Source organism: Mandrillus leucophaeus, unplaced genomic scaffold (genome assembly GCF_000951045.1).
Source record: "Mandrillus leucophaeus isolate KB7577 unplaced genomic scaffold, Mleu.le_1.0 Scaffold26, whole genome shotgun sequence".
Lineage (NCBI taxonomy): Eukaryota > Metazoa > Chordata > Mammalia > Primates > Cercopithecidae > Mandrillus > Mandrillus leucophaeus.
Window position 1 is genome coordinate 2,970,175 of NW_012102698.1, and position 16,920 is coordinate 2,987,094.

The 16,920-nt window shown below is 56.2% G+C and overlaps 1 protein-coding gene across 2 annotated transcripts in view; it reads right to left on the reverse strand.

Annotated features, from left to right (window-relative positions):
* Positions 1–6,097: 6,097 nt before the first annotated feature.
* The window catches only part of KIAA0930 (KIAA0930 ortholog), a 17,600-nt gene continuing 6,777 nt past the window's right edge, over positions 6,098–16,920 (reverse strand). For both annotated transcript variants that reach the window (XM_011984030.1, XM_011984031.1), the window contains exons 3-10: positions 15,994–16,113; positions 15,832–15,909; positions 15,398–15,499; positions 14,027–14,167; positions 13,185–13,379; positions 10,072–10,234; positions 8,027–8,185; positions 6,098–7,471 (exon numbers count right to left, since the gene is read on the reverse strand). In XM_011984030.1, coding sequence (XP_011839420.1) covers positions 7,431–7,471; positions 8,027–8,185; positions 10,072–10,234; positions 13,185–13,379; positions 14,027–14,167; positions 15,398–15,499; positions 15,832–15,909; positions 15,994–16,113 — 999 coding nt within the window. In that variant the 3' untranslated portion in view covers positions 6,098–7,430. The remainder of the gene's footprint in view (positions 7,472–8,026; positions 8,186–10,071; positions 10,235–13,184; positions 13,380–14,026; positions 14,168–15,397; positions 15,500–15,831; positions 15,910–15,993; positions 16,114–16,920) is intronic.

The following is a 16,920-nucleotide window of genomic DNA, read 5'->3' on the forward strand; positions in this document are numbered from 1 at the left end:
AAAAAAAAAAAAAATTTTTTTTTTTTTTTTTTAAATTAGCTGGGCGTGGTAGTGGAAGGAATCGCTTAAGCCCAGGAGGTCCAGGCTGTAGTAAGCTGTGGTCGCACCACTCTACTCCAGTCTGGGTGACAGGACAAGACTCTGCCCGTTCCCCCGCCCGCCCCAGAAAAAGGCAAACCCATGGGCCCCAACTAGGCTATTGAATCAGCACCTCAGGCTGGAGCCCATTTTTTAAAATTGAGATAGAATTCATATAAACTGCACCCCTTTAAAGTATACGATTCAGTGGCTTTCAGCATACTCACAGAGTTGTGCAGCCGTCATCACTGATTCCAAAGTACTTTCCTTACCAGTCTTCTGGGTTTGAACGTTGGGTTAGAGCGTGCATTAGGTGATCCTGATGCACGTTCACATTGGGGAACCGCTGGCACACATGCCCTCCTGATGACTCTAAAGATGGCCCATGAAATACCCCTGGGGCACGCTGGGAAGAAACGGCAGTAGTTATCAGCATTGCCAGGAGCTACGCCAGCCTTTGGACGCACCTTGCCTCACTTCAACATCGTCGCATCCCTGGAAGGAAAGTGGTGATTCTACTCGAGGAAACCCAGGCCCAGGGTTGAGTGTGTCTGAGGTGCTGCAGCTTGAGGTCCCAGCCCCACACTCCTCTCCCCAGCGTGCCACGTTAAGGAGATGGACGTGCCCACTAAATTACTCAACTGCACTGACTTCTGGAATTGGCTAAAATCTTTTGAGCAAAATTGTTTATTCAGAGTAGCATAAAATTCGGCTAAAAGCCATGGTTATTTCAAAAGGAGCAACCTAATTGTTTTATTAAAGTCAGACTCCAAGAGGAAAGACCCCGGTCCACACGGAGGAAAGAAATCTCGTTAACCTGGTGGCTGACGGAGAGGCTAGGTTGGGGGCAATTCGGTGATGCTGCAAGGAAAGAAAAGAACATGATCCTTCATCCCCAGAAACAAGTATTTTCCCTTCCTCATGTAAATTTTCCAGCTATTCTCGTCATTTTAACAATCAGGCACAAAGTAGAGCATGTTACCACAGTCAACATGTCTATTTACAATGAACTGTGTTATTGTACGGATTGAGTTACATTCCCCTCTCCTCCCAGTATGATTCCCAAAGGTTTTCCTTTCCAGTTAACTTTTTCCCTTCTAAGCTAGGGCATGACAGTAGTTCCTAAAAGCTCATCTAAGGATAAAGGAACTGAAACAGCAAAATTAGCCTTCCAGAGGAGGCAATGAATAGGAATGAAGTTCCTGCAGGCAGCTTCCAAGATACAGACTCTCCCCAAATATCTATTAAACATTTTTCAGGTGACTGCTTTAAAAGGACTTCCCACTGTTCAACGAGAAGGGGGTTGACCTGGATGACAAGGAAGTCCTCACCTGCTAGACCGTCTCCTTCCTAACCGCCATTTTCATGGGCTGCCTTTGAGGTGCTGGTCAGAAAATTCTCCTGGTCTGGTGTTTCTAAGGCAGTGACTGTTCCCAAGAAGTGTCACTGGTGGGGTGTCCCTTACTATGTTCCAGAATGCTTGCATTCCTCTCAGACCCTCTTTTCTCTCTGCCCCTCATTTTCCATTCTGTAACTTTCTGCGGTGTCTTGGGCCTTACACCCATCGCTGGTAACTTCCTCAGTCCATCTGACCATGGAAAGGAAAAGCTCGTGGTGTGAAAGTCGACAACGAGCCTGCTTCCACCTACGAGGGCCTTGCAGTAGCAGGCTCGGAAGGATCCGCCAGAAAATGCGAGAACCTGCTCGAGGTCCCCTCGCCCGCTGAGCTGCAGGAGAGCCGCCTGGTGCGAACACCTCATCTTCCGTTAGACCAGGCAGCTTACCTGGAGCCTGCAAAACCTGAACTTGGGACTCCTGGCCTCTGTACCATTGTTTTCCCACTTCTGTGAGGGTTAAGAGGTTCTCTGAAAAAGCTTGGGAAATTTTACAGTACAACTGAAAGGGTATGCACTACCTTGTGGAGGCTGAACGCTAAACTTGAAATTAATTTTTTTTTGTTTTTTTGAGATGGAGTCTCTGTCACCCAGGCTGGAGTGCAGTGGTGTGAGCTCGGCTCACTGCAACCTCTGCCTCCCAGGTTGAAGCGATTCTCCCGCCTCAGCCTCCTGAGTAGCTGGGACTACAGGTGCACATCACCACGCCCGGTTAATTTTTGTATTTTTAGTAGAGACAGGGTTTCACCATGTTGGCCAGGCTGGTCTCGAACTCCTGACCTCAAGTGATCTGCCCGCCTCGGCCTCCCAAAGTGCTGGGATTACAGGCGTGAGCCACTGTGCCAGGCCTTGAAATTTATCTTGAAATGATTTAATTCTGCAAATATGGCATCTCTGGCCAAACCCCAGTCACTGACCTGCCCACCACTTCTTGGACTCCTCACTGGCTCATGACAGGCAAAGCCAGCACACAGGGTGATTTCTCTCTGCCTCCAGCACACTCCAGTTCAAAAAAGCAGCTTGTGTGAAAGCTCCAAAAAAAGTTTTAGGAATCATTGGGGGCAAATTAAGGTTCAATCATGATCGCTTTGCTATATCTGTATTTACCCTGAAATGCCCATGACAGAAAAAAAGATTAGAGGAAGACACAGAAAAGAAAAATTTAATATTCAACATGCAAAACAACTTTTAAAAGAAACATGAAATCATAAAGCAAAGCTAACAGCCAACCAACCAATACCGCCTAGAAATGATCGCTACTGGACGTGGAAGACGGTTAATAAAGCAGCTGTTGGGAATGCTTATGAAACTAGCACTGGCAATTAGCATACCGAGCTGTCCAGTGCAGGTATCGTGGTGTTTTTGCTAAAATACATTTTGTAGAAATCATAATTCAGAGTCAGTTTTCTTACAGATTTAATTACTCACACAAATAATTCATTTGGAAACCATAAAAGATACCTATGTACACCTAAACTGCCTGGTCTTCCACAGAGCGGGGACTAAAGGGGCACGGCGGGGCAGACGACAGCGAGCGTGCCCTGGGCTCTGTAGGGTTGCGGGGTCACTGTGATTTTGATCTGCTGAGCTCAAGGACTGGAGACGGAATAAAAATGCCTACTTGCCTTAGACATAAGAAGTTGCAAACTCGCCCATCGGCAGCTGCCTCCACTTCTGAGACTCCTCCCCCTGCGGGAGCTCTGAACCAGCCCCGAGGCCACTCCATGTCCCACGGAGCGTTGCCGCTGAGGATCAAGCAGCCAGTGAAAAAGAGAAAAGGAGAGCCCCAGCAGGTGCCCATCACCCGGCTCCCAGGGCCCACCTGCTGAAGAGCTGCTCTCCCTCGAAGGGCAGTGGCTGCCACTCCAGAGGCCGCTTCCTTCAAGCTCAAGGGCACGTGCGTTTCCTTAGCTTGTCGTGTCCATCCCATCAGGTGGTTATTTTTACAACAGAAGTACAGTCATTCTGCTTTTTGATACAGACTAGAGCAAGAGGACAGGAAGAACCAATGGGCTGTCAAGAGAGACTTGGTTTTTGAAACAGGACATGAAAGCAGATCCCACCCAGATTCAAACATTGAGAAAAACGTCAGTGAAACCTGTTAAGTTCACTAAAAAGTTGGCAGATGTTTCATATGTCTTTAGAGGATTTTGGCCAATAACTTAAAACCAGCATATTAGGACGTGGTCAAGGCAGTCATTAGAATATACCGGCTGCACAGGGCCTTTCCTCCGGCACGTCTTTTAATGACAAAAAAGTTTTACTTTGTTCTTCAAAAGTCTACTAACTAGTCTGTTTGTGATTAAAACAGCAAAGACAGGCCCTGGTTTGAGTGCGGGTAGACTCTTTGAGGGAGGGCACCTCAGGAACGTGCCTTTAGACCCTTCCCGTGACTCCAGGTAGAGGGAACCCTAACTCACAGTCCGTAAGAATCCAAACGTGAGCGGCGACCCCACTCAGCAACCCATCCTGCCTCCAAGCTGACTTGGCTAGAGAGTATCTTGCATCCTTTTGTTCTCTTCTGACTACCTGTCACTCGTGTTTTCAATAATCTTCTTTTGAAATAATGAGCCTTAGTTGTCTTTGCAGGCAACTAGGCACTTCCAGTAGGACGTCAGGATGTAAGATGGCCACTACCTGAACTTACAGCTGCTGAAAGAAGAAAGGGTATAAACGGAGACCATCTATCACCCATCAGAACCTGGGATCATCACGTTCCTTTACATGGAAAAGCCCATCCCACAGCTTGCTTCATGTTCTAAAAAGTGACACCTAGGTTTCCTCAACAGAAAACTGTGCTTCAGTCCCAAATCCTCTTTAAGACCAACAGGCCTTAAAGGGAGTTTGCCATTAAAGACCAGTATGTCTTTTTTTTTTTTTTTTTTTTTTTTGAGACGGAGTCTCACTGTTGTTGCCCAGGCTGGAGTGTAATGGCACGAGCTCGGCTCACTGCAACCTCCACCTACCGGGTTCAAGTGATTCTCCTGCCTCAGCCTCCCGGGTAGCTGGGATTACAGGTACGTGCCCACCACGCCTGGCTAGTTTTTCTATTTTTAATAGAGACAGGGTTTCACCATATTGGCCAGGCTGGTCTTGAACTCCTGACCTCGTGATCCGCCTGCCTTGGCCTCCCAAAGTGCTGGGATTACAGGCGTGAGCCACTGTGCCCGGCCCCAATATGTCTTAAAGGGAGTTTGGGATTAAAGCAGTTTTCTGTTGAGGAAACCTAATGTCTTAAAGGGGTTTAGGGATCAAGTGTTCTGTTGAGGAAACCTAGGTGTCACCATGCATGAGTCTTCCCTGCATTACACAAGAGGCAGGTATGTTCCCAGAAAAATTAAAGATGGCCGTACAAGAAATACAAATGTGCCAACAGCCGGACTTTGGGGGCGCTGGTTCTGGCCCTGCCACTTGTTACTCTGTTACTTTATTCCACATGTCATTTGTTACTTTGGAAAGACAAACCTGGGAGGAATACCTTCCTGTCTAGTTCTCAAGTGGCTAAGTGGCCCCGAGCAAGGTTTAAATCCGGCATCGCAAGTACCCGTTGGAGAGGGTTTTAGGGGCTGAGAAAGGCAGACTCCACCAAGTGTCTGTCCATCTGTCCGGGCAGCACCGTGTGGCTCAGCGTGCAGGCGGGGCCACATGCCTGGGTTTGACTCCCGTCGCTGGCCCCTGCTGTTTGTTCCAGGCAGTCCCCTAGTGCCTGTGTGCTGGTTTCCTCGTCTGTAAGATGGGGTCGGACCAGCGGCCGCACATGGTAGATGCTATGTGTTGGCTATGAAACCGCCAGTCCACCGTGTGCTCTGTTCACATGCCTTACACATTGAGGGCTGGTCTCTAAACCAGCATGATGTGCACACATTTCTGTGACCAGCGAGCCCTCTCACACGTCACTGTGACTGGTCCTCATGGTCACCTGTGAGGCGGGCAGCACGTTCACCATCTGACAGACGAGGAGCCCAGCTCGCCCCGAGCCATCCAGACAAGCCTCCAAGCTCGGCCAAATGCTGGCCTAGGGGAGAGAACCTTCTCACGCCCCTCACCTCTGAGAACAGAGGGCGGGCCGCTGTGCTGCTCACGACCTGGACTGCCTCGTCTTCCCACGGACGAGCTGTCAGGGCTGTGTTCCTCCCAAGGTCCCTAGAACAACCAGGGGAAGAGTTCCTGAAGAAATAGGTGGATTTTAGCCACACGGACACAAACTTGGAAACAGCATTTGGCATCCCCTGAGAGCACTCAAATGGGGCTGGGCCAGAAGGCTGGGCCACGCTCGGGGCTCGCTGAGGCTCTGTCCCCACACTTTGGGGCACGACATGACCTGGCTCTGTGCTGCCCTAAGACATGGGTTTGGAACATGAAATCGTGCAGAGCTGAGCCATCAGGCCTGAGCGGACACTGCTAGAGGAGAGAGAAGGTTCAAATCCCCCACCAAGCACGGTCTCGGACTAGGTTATTACAAAGGGTGAGGGGGAGGTGGGCATCCCAGGAGTCTAACATCCGACCCGACCTATGCAGAATGATGGGTGGCCGTGCCCTGACCCAGCCACACACACGAACCCTGGAGACTTCAGTGAGGTAGGTGGTGTAAGCCCCATTTCACAGGTGGGCAAACTGAGGCAGAATGAAATGCAATAGCTCGCTTTTAATAATAACATACAAAAGTCTGGAGAAAGCCCCAAAGTAGTCCCCTGTTCCCGGAGCCCAGAGAATAAACAGATGGGCGAACAAGCCCCTCCTCTTCCTTTTCCCCCCCAGAGATCCCTAAACACATCGCTGGAAAACCTGAAACATTCCTGGGAACTTCAAACAAAACCAGCCACGAAGAGACCCAGCTTCCAGCTGATTCCCAGTTGGGGAGGGGACAGGCCTGCTCTCGGGGAGGGCACCGTGCATCCTTGCAGATGGAAACGCCTTCATGCTGGACCAGGCTGAGGGCAGGCCTGGGGCTGGGCGGCTGCTCACACGAACCGATGGGAGTGCCCATGTGAGCCTCTGAGCAACTCCTCTGCCTCAGTGAGCTGGTCTGAGATGGGACCAGCACACGCTGTCAAAGAAGTGAGCTCCAGGAAACCAGGGACGATGAAGACACCCCCGCCCCCAGAAGACGGGGTCCCACCTACAACCTCCCTGGGATGATGCCAGCCCCACCCCACGTCAGACACGCTTTGGCAGCTACCCTGTTCTGCGTGGCTGCCGAGGCCTCCCGACCACCCTCAGAATCCACATTCGGCGGGTCCCTCCGTCCGAGGCCCAGCGTGGCTGTCCCAGGTTGGAGGTGTGTGTGTTGGCGGTGTTCTTTGGCTGGAAGCAAAAGGCCGTTCTGGCGGGATCGGGGCCGTCTGCTCAGCTGGAAGCCTTTCTGGAACTGGGCGTGGGTGAGGTATTCGCAGCCCAGGGCAGAGCCATCAAACTTCTTGTGTTCCCATCTCCTGTTAGAACAAAGTGGTAAACTGGGAAGGATGAGCTGGGACTGACGCGGGTGCTGAAGTTCATCCGCATGGCATTCCAGAATCTTCAACTGGCGTTCCTCAAGAAGGTGTGGACAGTCTGATGCGCTGAGCGCCCTGGCTGGGTGGTTCCGCCTGCTGCTGGGGGCATGAGAACAGAGATGCGCCGGTCCGGCCCCGCTCTGGGCATCAGCTGCTCCTCCCGCTCGCTCTCATGGCCGCTCGGCAGCTCCAGTCCTGTCTGGGTGCAGAGGGCTCTCCAGAGATGGGTGGGGGGCGACGGGCGGGGCACAGGGCGGAGCAGAGCCAGCAGGGGAGGGAAGAGGCACTTCAGTTTGGGCTGGTGTTCGTGGAGTCGGCCCTGGCCCCGGGAGTCGAGTGGCCTCGCCTGGCTGCGGCTCCAGCACTGGCGGGTCACAGGAGGCCCCGGTGGCGGTGGACAGGTAGGCACTTGGCAGCACTCCCAGGGCTGGGCCCGGCCGGGGCTCTGCACAGGCTCCGCACGCGGCTAGGTCATCAGGATGGGCTTCTGCCGAACTTCCAGGATGTCTAGGGCCGGCAGGAGGGAAGCAGGTGAAACAGTAACCCTCAACAGCAGTGAGTGCTAAGCAGCGCCACTTCTGAAGGAAGCCCGCCTCGGCCACTCACGCATCTCCTCTCCAGGCTCCACAGACCGCAGAGGAGACGCGTCTCCACCATCCCCACCCTGCAGACTGGGAAACGGGCCCGCCGCAACGGCACTCCCTGCAGGGGCTCAGGTACAAGCTGGTGTGCGGGCCAGAGCCACGGCCTGTCACAGCTGCTGCAGGCCTGGGTCGGCGAGGTGGCCCAAGAGCCTCCCATCGCCTGTGAATCACACACACCCGGGCATGTGGCCACTCGAGGGGACAGCAGGTGTGCCAGAAAGGTGAGCAAAGGGAGGATTCTGGGAAAGCTACGGCTCCACCCAAAGTCTGAGACAAGGAGGCCAAGAACCCTGCAAAGAAACCAACCAACCGACAGGGCGGGGCGGGGCGGCTCCGGGTGGCTCGCAAGCACCAAGGCCCTGGACGCAGAGCTGGCTGTGAGGGCGGCAGCTTCCCTGTTAAAATCAGCCAGCGTTACCTGTTAAAATCCGATGCAGCGGCAAAGTGACGTAGGTTAAGTGTGCATAGAGAAGGAAGTTTCCATCTGCTCTGTTCAGCTTCAGCCAGGACCCAACCAGGGACCGTCCCGTGCCCGACAGGGACCGAGACCGCAGGTTGGTTGCATTGTGCAGATCAGCTGGAGGAGAGAAAGCCAGGTCAAGGCGCACAGCACGGGCTGCGGGGGGAAGAGCAGGACGCCAGCTCCCAGGCCAGGCTGAGGCCACGCTCTGCTGAGGCCAGGACGCTCCTTACCAACACCCCCACACCAGTACCCACGCACTCCAGAGCGGCCGCCGCCTCGCCCGTGACACCCCTCCCCCTTCCTCCAGCCCAGACCCCCGCCTCCACCTCCAGGAAGCCTTCTTTGGCCACCCCCTCATCTCTCCCTTCGCTGTCTCGAGCTCAGTCTCCTCCAGGGGGGCTGGTACACAGAGCGTGTAGTTCTCTGCTTCCGCGGGCCCTGTCCCTGGAACTAGGCACTGCCACCTGCAGAGCATGGGAGGGGCAAGCCTGGGCCGACCTGCACCGTTACCCAGTCCTGCGGTCCCGGCTGGGAGAACCTGCCCCAGAGAGGTAGACTAGGGCAGTGATCAATACTTCTCACTGACTCGGGAATGGGCCCAGGTGGGGAAGGGGCTGGCCCAAGTTCACACAAGAGCAGGTCGAGGCCAGTGCTGGAGTCCCTGACCCGGGCCTTGCACAGGCGGGGCCCCTGCCTCTTGGTTCCAGTAGTCAGGACAAAGGCTGCCACCTCTTCTGACCAATGCTGCAGCCCCAGCTCCCCGCTGGGGGAGGTGCTCAGTGGGAGTTATCAGCGAATCCTTCACTTCCTTATTTTTTTTTTTTTTTGGAAATAGTCTCACTCTTGTTGCCCAGCCTGGAGTGCAATGGCACAATCTCATCTCACTGCAACCTCTGCCTCCCGGGTTCAAGCAATTCTCCTGCCTCAGCCTCCAGAGTAGCTGGAATTACAGGCTCCTGCCACCACGCGGGGCTAATTTTTTGTGTTTTTAGTAGAGACGGGGTTTCACCATGCTGGCCAGGCTGGTCTCGAACTCCTGACCTTAGGTGATCCACCCACCTCGGCCTTGCTAAATGCTGGGATTACAGGTTTGAGCCACTGCGCCTGGCCAATCCTTCACTTCCATACACTCAACAGACACGCACACAGTGCAGAGCCAGGCGCCCACTGGGTCCTGAGGATGACAGTGAGGAAGGCACGTGGTCCACGCCAGCAGAGCGTGGCAGAACCTCCCAACCTGTCTGTGATGGCCACCCCTGTCCCCAGGAGCCATTTCCCACAGGGTCTGCTGAGTGGCATTTTAAATATGCTAATCTGATTGTGTCACTCCCTTGCTTAAAACCCCCCCGTGGCCTCCCTGGGGGCTCTGGGAACCACTCCTGTATTCTGGACGGTCACTGAGCGCGGACAGGGAGCAGGTGCAGGCGCTCAGGAGAGAGTGCAGACTGCCTGGGCAGGACTGCGGGGCACAGGAACACCCAGATACAGACACCCAGAGTCTGGGGGACAGGGGCACAGGAGGCTGGGGGGAGGCTGCACGAGGTGGCGACTCTGTCACCAAAGAGCACACGGTCCTGGGAGGCTGCACAGAGCTAGCAAGGCCGGGCCTCCCCCTGAGGGTGAGCTGACCCAAGGGAGGGGAGCCCTCCTCTCTCCCTCCACAGCCGGTGTGTGTGGAGCCATCAGATCACCCATCGGCCTTCTTAAGCAGGCTGAAAGGTCTTAGAAAGGTGGGGAATCCCCTGAAACTGACATACTGCTGCACATCTGGGCTCCAAGCACTCTGCCAAGGAGATGCCTGGGCCCACCAGGACGGGACCCCCAGAGGCAGCCATTTCTGTCCGTCCCCGGCTCTACCCTCAGCTCCTGGAGGCGTGGCTGGCACATGGCACCCACTCTCTAAGTGTTGCTGAATGAACAAATGAATGAATAAATAAATGGTCTGGATCAAGAGGAGACTGAAGGGTGCGGGGGCCCTAGGACACGGAGTGGGGGGTCACCTCCACCGTCGTCCTCCCGGAAGAACTCCTCGCTGTCGTTGGCCGAGTGAGACTTCTTCATCTCGGCGATCCGGTTCCGGGGCACCTTCCTCTTGAGGGATGGGGAGAAGAAGGCGGGCCGGTTGTTCCGCTCTGGGGTGGGGGGCGTGCTGAAGGAGGTCACCTGGGAACAAGGAGCCAAAGTCACCAGAGCAGAATAGCCCCATACCCGGGGGTCCCAACGCCCCTCCTCTCCCATCCTCAAACAACCTGACACAGCTCCCAGGGAAGAGGCCGCTCGGCCAAGAGGATCCAGCCCCAACTGGCCCGTGCTAGGTGGGGCCTAGAGACTGGAAGATGCGTTCCAGCCCAGGAGCCAGCAGGCCACCTGGCCACCAGTGCTGCCCGAGGAGCGACCAGGCTGCTGCCGCAAATGGCAGAAAGACCCCCTCCTCTGGGCCTCAGACACTGGTTAGGGGGATGTTCAAGCACAAATGAACAACAGTTGCTGACGCTGAGTGAGCACTGGCCCCACAGAGACCCACCGAGCCTCCCAGCTCCATGAGACAGGGGCTAGCGTCAGCCCATCTGACAGATGGGGAAACTAAGGCAGGGACTGAGACCTTGGCTTGCCTGTGGTCACCAAGCAGGACGGCGGCAGCCCTGTCTTCTGTCCCCCAGGGGACACGCTCCTTATCCTACTTCTCAGGGCTGAAGTGGCCCCATCCCTCTTGTTCCCAGCACCCCTCACAGGAGATGCTGTGCTAAGTGTCTCTAGGCCTCTGTCTCCTCCCCACTTCTAATCACGTTTGGTTCTGGTCACCAAACATTCACACCCACTCAGGGCCAGGCAGCCACAGCACTAAGGACAGATAGGCACATCGCAGGTCCCTGCCCTCAAGGAGCTCACAGTCTGCTGGGGTGACAGACTCAGAGTGACAACCATAGACAGCATGCTGGCTGTGGAGACAGAGAAAGAGAAGCACAGGATACATGAAGCACAGAGGCAAAAAGGATCCACAGCCTGGGAAATCAGGGAAGGCTTCCTGGAGGAGACGCCGCTGGAGCTGGGTCTTGAAGGACGAGTAGGAGTTCGCCAGGTGAAGAAGGGGGGGAAGGGCGTTCCAGCCAGAGGGAACTTGGCCCATCTCCTCCCTCCTCCCCATGCCAACAAGAATCTGAGGAGCAGGATGAGCTGGGACCGAGACTTCGGGAGCCCCGTCAGCCTCCTCGTCAAGGCTCCGACATCCACCAAAGTCCTGGCAGCTGCTGGGCTCCAGACGGTGTTCCCACAAGCCGGGGAAGGTTTTCAAAAGATAAAAGAAACAAACAGCACCAACCACAATACACAGAGTCAGCATGTGTCACGCACTGGCTCCAGTCGACCCCGCAGGAGGAGGAGACAGGTAATAGCAAGCGCACAGGTGGCAGTCCCCAGGGGCCAGCCCCGCTGCTGACCCTGTGTGACCCTAGCACGTCCCTCCCCCTGAATCCCACGGCTGCCCAGTTGCTAAGGCACCAGGGACTTTCACAGCCCTCACAACCACTCCCACTGGACAGATGGGAAAACCAAGGCTCAGGCAGGTCTAGTGAGCTATGGTCACTCAGCCCTCACGCTGTGGCTGGAGACGGCACCCAGGTTTGTCCAGCCCAGAGCTCGGGCCACATCTTCATAAGGACTTTCACACACACATTTTGTCAGAGTCCCAGGGGATAATTAAGGACCAGGAAGAAGAACCAGGCCCTTTATCTCAGAAAGGAACTCAGAAATATAAACCACCTCATTCCAAAGATGAGAGAGGCCCCTGCCTGCCATTCTCACCCATCTTTGCAAAACACAGCACTTGCTGTCTTTGGATTGTAAAACACATTCATTACAGAAGATACTCCCCCACCCCAACAAAAAAAAGGTGTACAGAAGAGAAAGAAAACCAACATCTGACCGCCTGGAGATAAGTATGGTTAAGATCTTTCTCGAATTAAAAGTATAACACACACACACTCCCTCATCTCAGGCATGTCTGCAGTAAAGCATTGATTACATTCCCATGCGTCTGCTTTCCAAGTAGGTCAACAGCAACTACAGCGGCTGCCACCTGGGAATCCTCCTGAGGGCCAAGCCCCAGACTCCTCAGAGCCTCCCAAATACTGAAGGGGCCGGTATCCTCGTGCCCTGTTTCTAGATGAGAAAACTGAGGCTTGGAGAGGAAGAGACACACCCAAGGTTGTGAGAGCAGCAGAGCAGGATTCCGGCTGTGGGCGGCATCTCTCTGGGACAACGGCTGGGCAGGACTGCCCCGGACCTGTGCCACGGGCACCCCCCGCCCAGCACACCTGTCCTCTTCCAAGACCTACGGCTCTGGGCAGCCCCTCTGCAAGAACCAGGCAGAGCAAAGCAGCCAGTGGGCTGGAGGCCTTCTCCTGTCTGTGCCCCACTACAGGCTGCTGGGAGCAAAGCTGCTGCTGACCTCAGCCTCCCGCCCTGGGGAAGGAGGGTGGCCTCGAGACAGAGCAGGGGCCCAAGCCCAGTGCTATCCCAAGACAGCGTGTGACCTGGGGCAAGCTGGCAAGCCTGGTTTCCAGGTGTGCGAGGCAGGAATGCCTCTCCTGCAGCAGTGCTTCGTACAAACCGCGGGGCAGAGCTGGGTGGTCTAGGCCTCTGCATGCTCTGGCTGGCCCTCAGCCACCATCATTCCCATCTGACTCACCGGGGAAGGCTGGCCATGTACCCACGCTCACCCAGCAGGTCCACCCAGGCAGGCGCCAGGGCCGGGCCTGGGTCCCCAGCCAGTCTTTTCTGCCCACTGGCCCTGTGGACTCAGCCTGGCTTTGCGGCATCTCAGGGAGGCAGAAAGAGGCCTGGCCCAGCACCAGCCTGCGGTGTGACCTTGGCCAGGCACAGCCCTCCAGGTCTGCAAGGCAGGAACGCCTCCCCCGCAGCAGCGCCTCCTACAAACCACTGAGCAGAGAGAAGGGCTGGTGGTCCAGCCTCCGCACGCTCGGCACCTCGGCCTGCACACTGGCGGGTGGGGATGATGACACCTTTGTCCCCGGGGGACCGTGAGCACGGGGGAAGACAGTGGAGAGTGAACCCGAGGGACGGGAGCCCCAGCCCCCAGCCATGCAGCCCTTACCCGCTCGTGCATGGGCGAAGCTGGGCTGGAGTCCTCTTCAGTCCCACAGGGGGACGTGTCACCTGTGGACACTCGGCTGACCGCCATCTCGGCGTGGCCCTTGCCCTGGGGGCCCTTCATGCGCACAAACTCCATGTTGTTGTACTTGTAGAAGCCAAACGACATCTTCTGTGCCATGCGGGCAGCCACACTCACCTGGGGGCCGGCGGGGCAGCCTGAGTCAGGGAGGTGGTGATGGCTCCATGGGGCCCCTCCCCGGGACATGAACAGCCAGGGTGACCATCCCTTAAGGAGCAGGGGCTGCCCAGGAGGGAGGGTCTGAGCCAGCAGGCGGGGCAGCTGGAATGGAACCACATCCCTGCCTGGTGCCCCTCCTGGCGCCCCTCCCACCGCCCCATGAACCACACGCCAAGCTGAGGACAGGGCGCCAGGCTGAGGACAGGGCGCCAGGCTGGCAGCAAGTCTGGCTGTAGATGGTGCCTGCTGGGGGACAGCAGCCTGCCCACATCTGCTTGCTTAGTTGGGGGCGACTCGGAGCGCTTCCAGGGCCAGTCGCAGGAAGCGAGTGACACTATCAGCCATCACTTCCCAGGGAACTAGAGACTGAGGAAGTCCCGCTCATTTCAGATGAAGGCAAGCGGCCCGCGTGGGCTGAGGCCGACCATGAAGAATGATGTAAAGAGGGCCAGGGAGCGCCTAGAAGGAGCCCGGGGGCTGCGGGTGCCCCTGGTGGCCGCTACCACGCAGAAGCAGGCTAGGAGGCCTCGTGGTGTGGACCAAGGTGGGCTGTAGAGCCGCCGACCCCGGGCCCGGGAGCGCCTGTGAGGCTGCCCCACACTCACCCGGTTGTCATACACCTTCTTGAGCGCCTCATAGCGGATGGAGCCCTGAAAGATGACCCCCTGGAACGTGTTGGTTTTGTCACTGGCCACCAGCTCCACACAGACCATCTCTCCTTCTCCCACAGTCATGTCGCTGAACACCTGGGGCAGGGCACAGAGGGACAAGGACATGACCATCGGCTCCCACCGCCCACACCACAGCCTGGCCCAACCGGCAGGGAGGGCTGCTCGGAAACCCCACTGTACAGGGGACAGCTGGCTCTCTGTCACACACTCCTGTGGCCCGATGCCCTCCAAGGCCCATGAGACAGGAACAGCCTTACATTGGGGTAGGGGCTGAGCAGCAGGGGAGGACAGGGACCCTTACGGAGACGCTGGGACTGGCGGAAGACGCACGCCCTCATGACGGTTCACCAGGACCGTCGGCCACTGTCTGGGCCCCTCCACACGGCCTGGGGTGCCCAGCCCTGCCCGCCACATCTTTGAGGCTCCTGTGTAGCCAAAGGCTCAGTGGTGGTGGCAGGGTGACTGCCCACCTGGGGTGACAATATCAGACTAAGGTGCCACAGGCCCTATCCTGCCACCTTAACGAGTCGTTGCTCCCAGGGTCTGGCGCACAGACTGAGCTCCGAGGACACAGACTTAGATGCAAGTCTCAGCTCTGCCACACAGGAGCTGCGTGTGCCTGGGGAGGGGACACGACCTCCCCGAGCCTGGGATCTTCCTGCGGACGCGCATGCCTTCCTTCTCAGTCCTCAGGACCCTAAGGGCCTCGGATGCGCACAAGGACCCCGACCAGGGCCTCAACAGAGGAGAGACACGGGTGGGCAGAGCAGGGAGTGAGGCGCGACCGGCTCCCTCCCCACCCTCCCAGCGCCCTGTGTTTCTCAGTGAGTCTCATTCTGCCCAGGCCCGTTTCCCAAACCTTAAAACAAAGGCTTGGCCCAGATAACTCCGGAAACCCCATCCCTCTTTGACATCCTAGGATTCCAAGTCCGTGCAGGCGTGGAGGTGCTTCTTTATAGTTTACTGGCATTAATAATGGCTCCTCCTGCCCGGGCAGCGCTGCTTGCGAGAGTTTATGAGGCATCCTCCCACTCAGGAGCCTTTTGGTCTTCAGCCCTGACAGTAAGTAGGACAGATGATCATGACACTGCTTTTACAGATGAGGAAGCGGAGGCTGCGCCAGGGGAATTCGCCTGCCCACAAGCAAACACCAGGAAGAGAGCGAGCCACGTCTGCCTCAGCTGGACCCTTCCCGGCTCCAAGCCACCCACGCCTTTCTGCAAGGCTAAGGCGGGGGGGAGAAGCGCCTGACACCCATATCCCGTGAAGGGGAAGCTAAGGAGAGGGGCCCTGCGTGGAGCTCACCTCCTCGAAGCTGTCAATCATGAAGAAGATGTTGGGGTAGCTGATCTTGGACTCTTCCCCTTTGCTGTCCATGGGGTGTTTACTCGGGGACGCGAACACTTGCTGGAAGAAAGCAGATGTGGAGGACAAGTGAGGCCCTGCCCCGCACACAGGCCCAGAGTCAGTCCAAGCCAGTACAGGGAGGCCACCTGGCCCAGAGCCGGTCCAAAGCCACAGACCTCCCCGGAGATGTGAGGGATAAGCTGATTCTGTGCTCCTCGAATGGGATACAGGATCCCAGGAGCTCAGCGGATTTCTGGAGTCAGACCCCTCACCTCAGGGGCAGAGAAGGAAGTGGGAGGACTTGTCTCTCTCAAATGCTGGGCAGCCAGAGGTCTGCCGTGCCGGGGCTGAACTGGCAGTTGGGAGGCGGGGGCTCCCGCGCCAGGGCTCACCTGAGATTTCTTCTTATGGATGTGAATGTCCCCGCCGTCGGCACGTGTGCACACCGCACAGGTCACCATGTAGTCCAGCTGGAAGAGAGCATGGTTCAGCGTGCAGGGAGGGGTCAGCCACCCCTCGGGGCCAATCCGCAGCCCCACCCATCCACCCCATACCTTCTGCAGGATGAGATTCAGGCAGACGCTCTCCTCCCAGTCGATGTCAGGGTCTCCCAGGCCTGGCAGCTTCTTGGAGTCCCGCCGGTACACCTCCACCTCCACCTCGGGCTCAGTCGCCTGCGAGGCCCACAGCAGAAGTGAGTGTCCGGGGCCCACTGTGGTCCAGGCGCTCTTCTTCGCCCTGACTACTATGCTAGGCAGGTATTACGACGGACAAGGACTCCACTTCTTTTTTGTCATTATTTTTTGTGACAGGGTCTCACACTGTTGCCCAGGCTGGAGGTGCAATCACAGCTCACTGTAGCCTCAACCTCTTGGGCTCAAATGATCCTCTCACCTCAGCCTCCCAAGCATCGGGGACCACAGACACATGCTACCACACCCGGCTAATTTTTAAGATTTTTTGTAGACATGGGGTTTCGCCATGTTGTCCAGGCTGGTCTCGAACCCCGGGGCTCAGGTGAGCCTCCTGCCTCGACCTCCCAAAGTGCTGGGATTACAGGTGTGAGCCACTGTGCCCGGCCAGAACTCCAATTCTTGTTCCCCAGTTCTCTAGTGATGGGAGATGGGACACGGGGGCCATCCATTCTCCTCGCTGAGCCTCAGTTTCTTCATCTGTACAATGGACTAAGGGCATCTTCCCCTCAAAGTTGTCACAATGATTTGAAGAGCTAATATTTGCTAAGTGGCACCAATGATAATAGTGATCCCTATTGAGCTCTTAGTGGATGGCGGGATCTGGGCTACACATTTCACAAATTATTAATCCTTTCACAGCAACCCTGCAAGGCAGGTATTAGCCCAGTTTTACAGATCAGAGTCAAGTTTACTGAAGATCAAATAATAAACACAAATCAGAGAGAAAGCACAGCATGTCTATACCTCTCCTAGGAGACTGGCTTTCAATTTTTTTTTTTTTTTTTT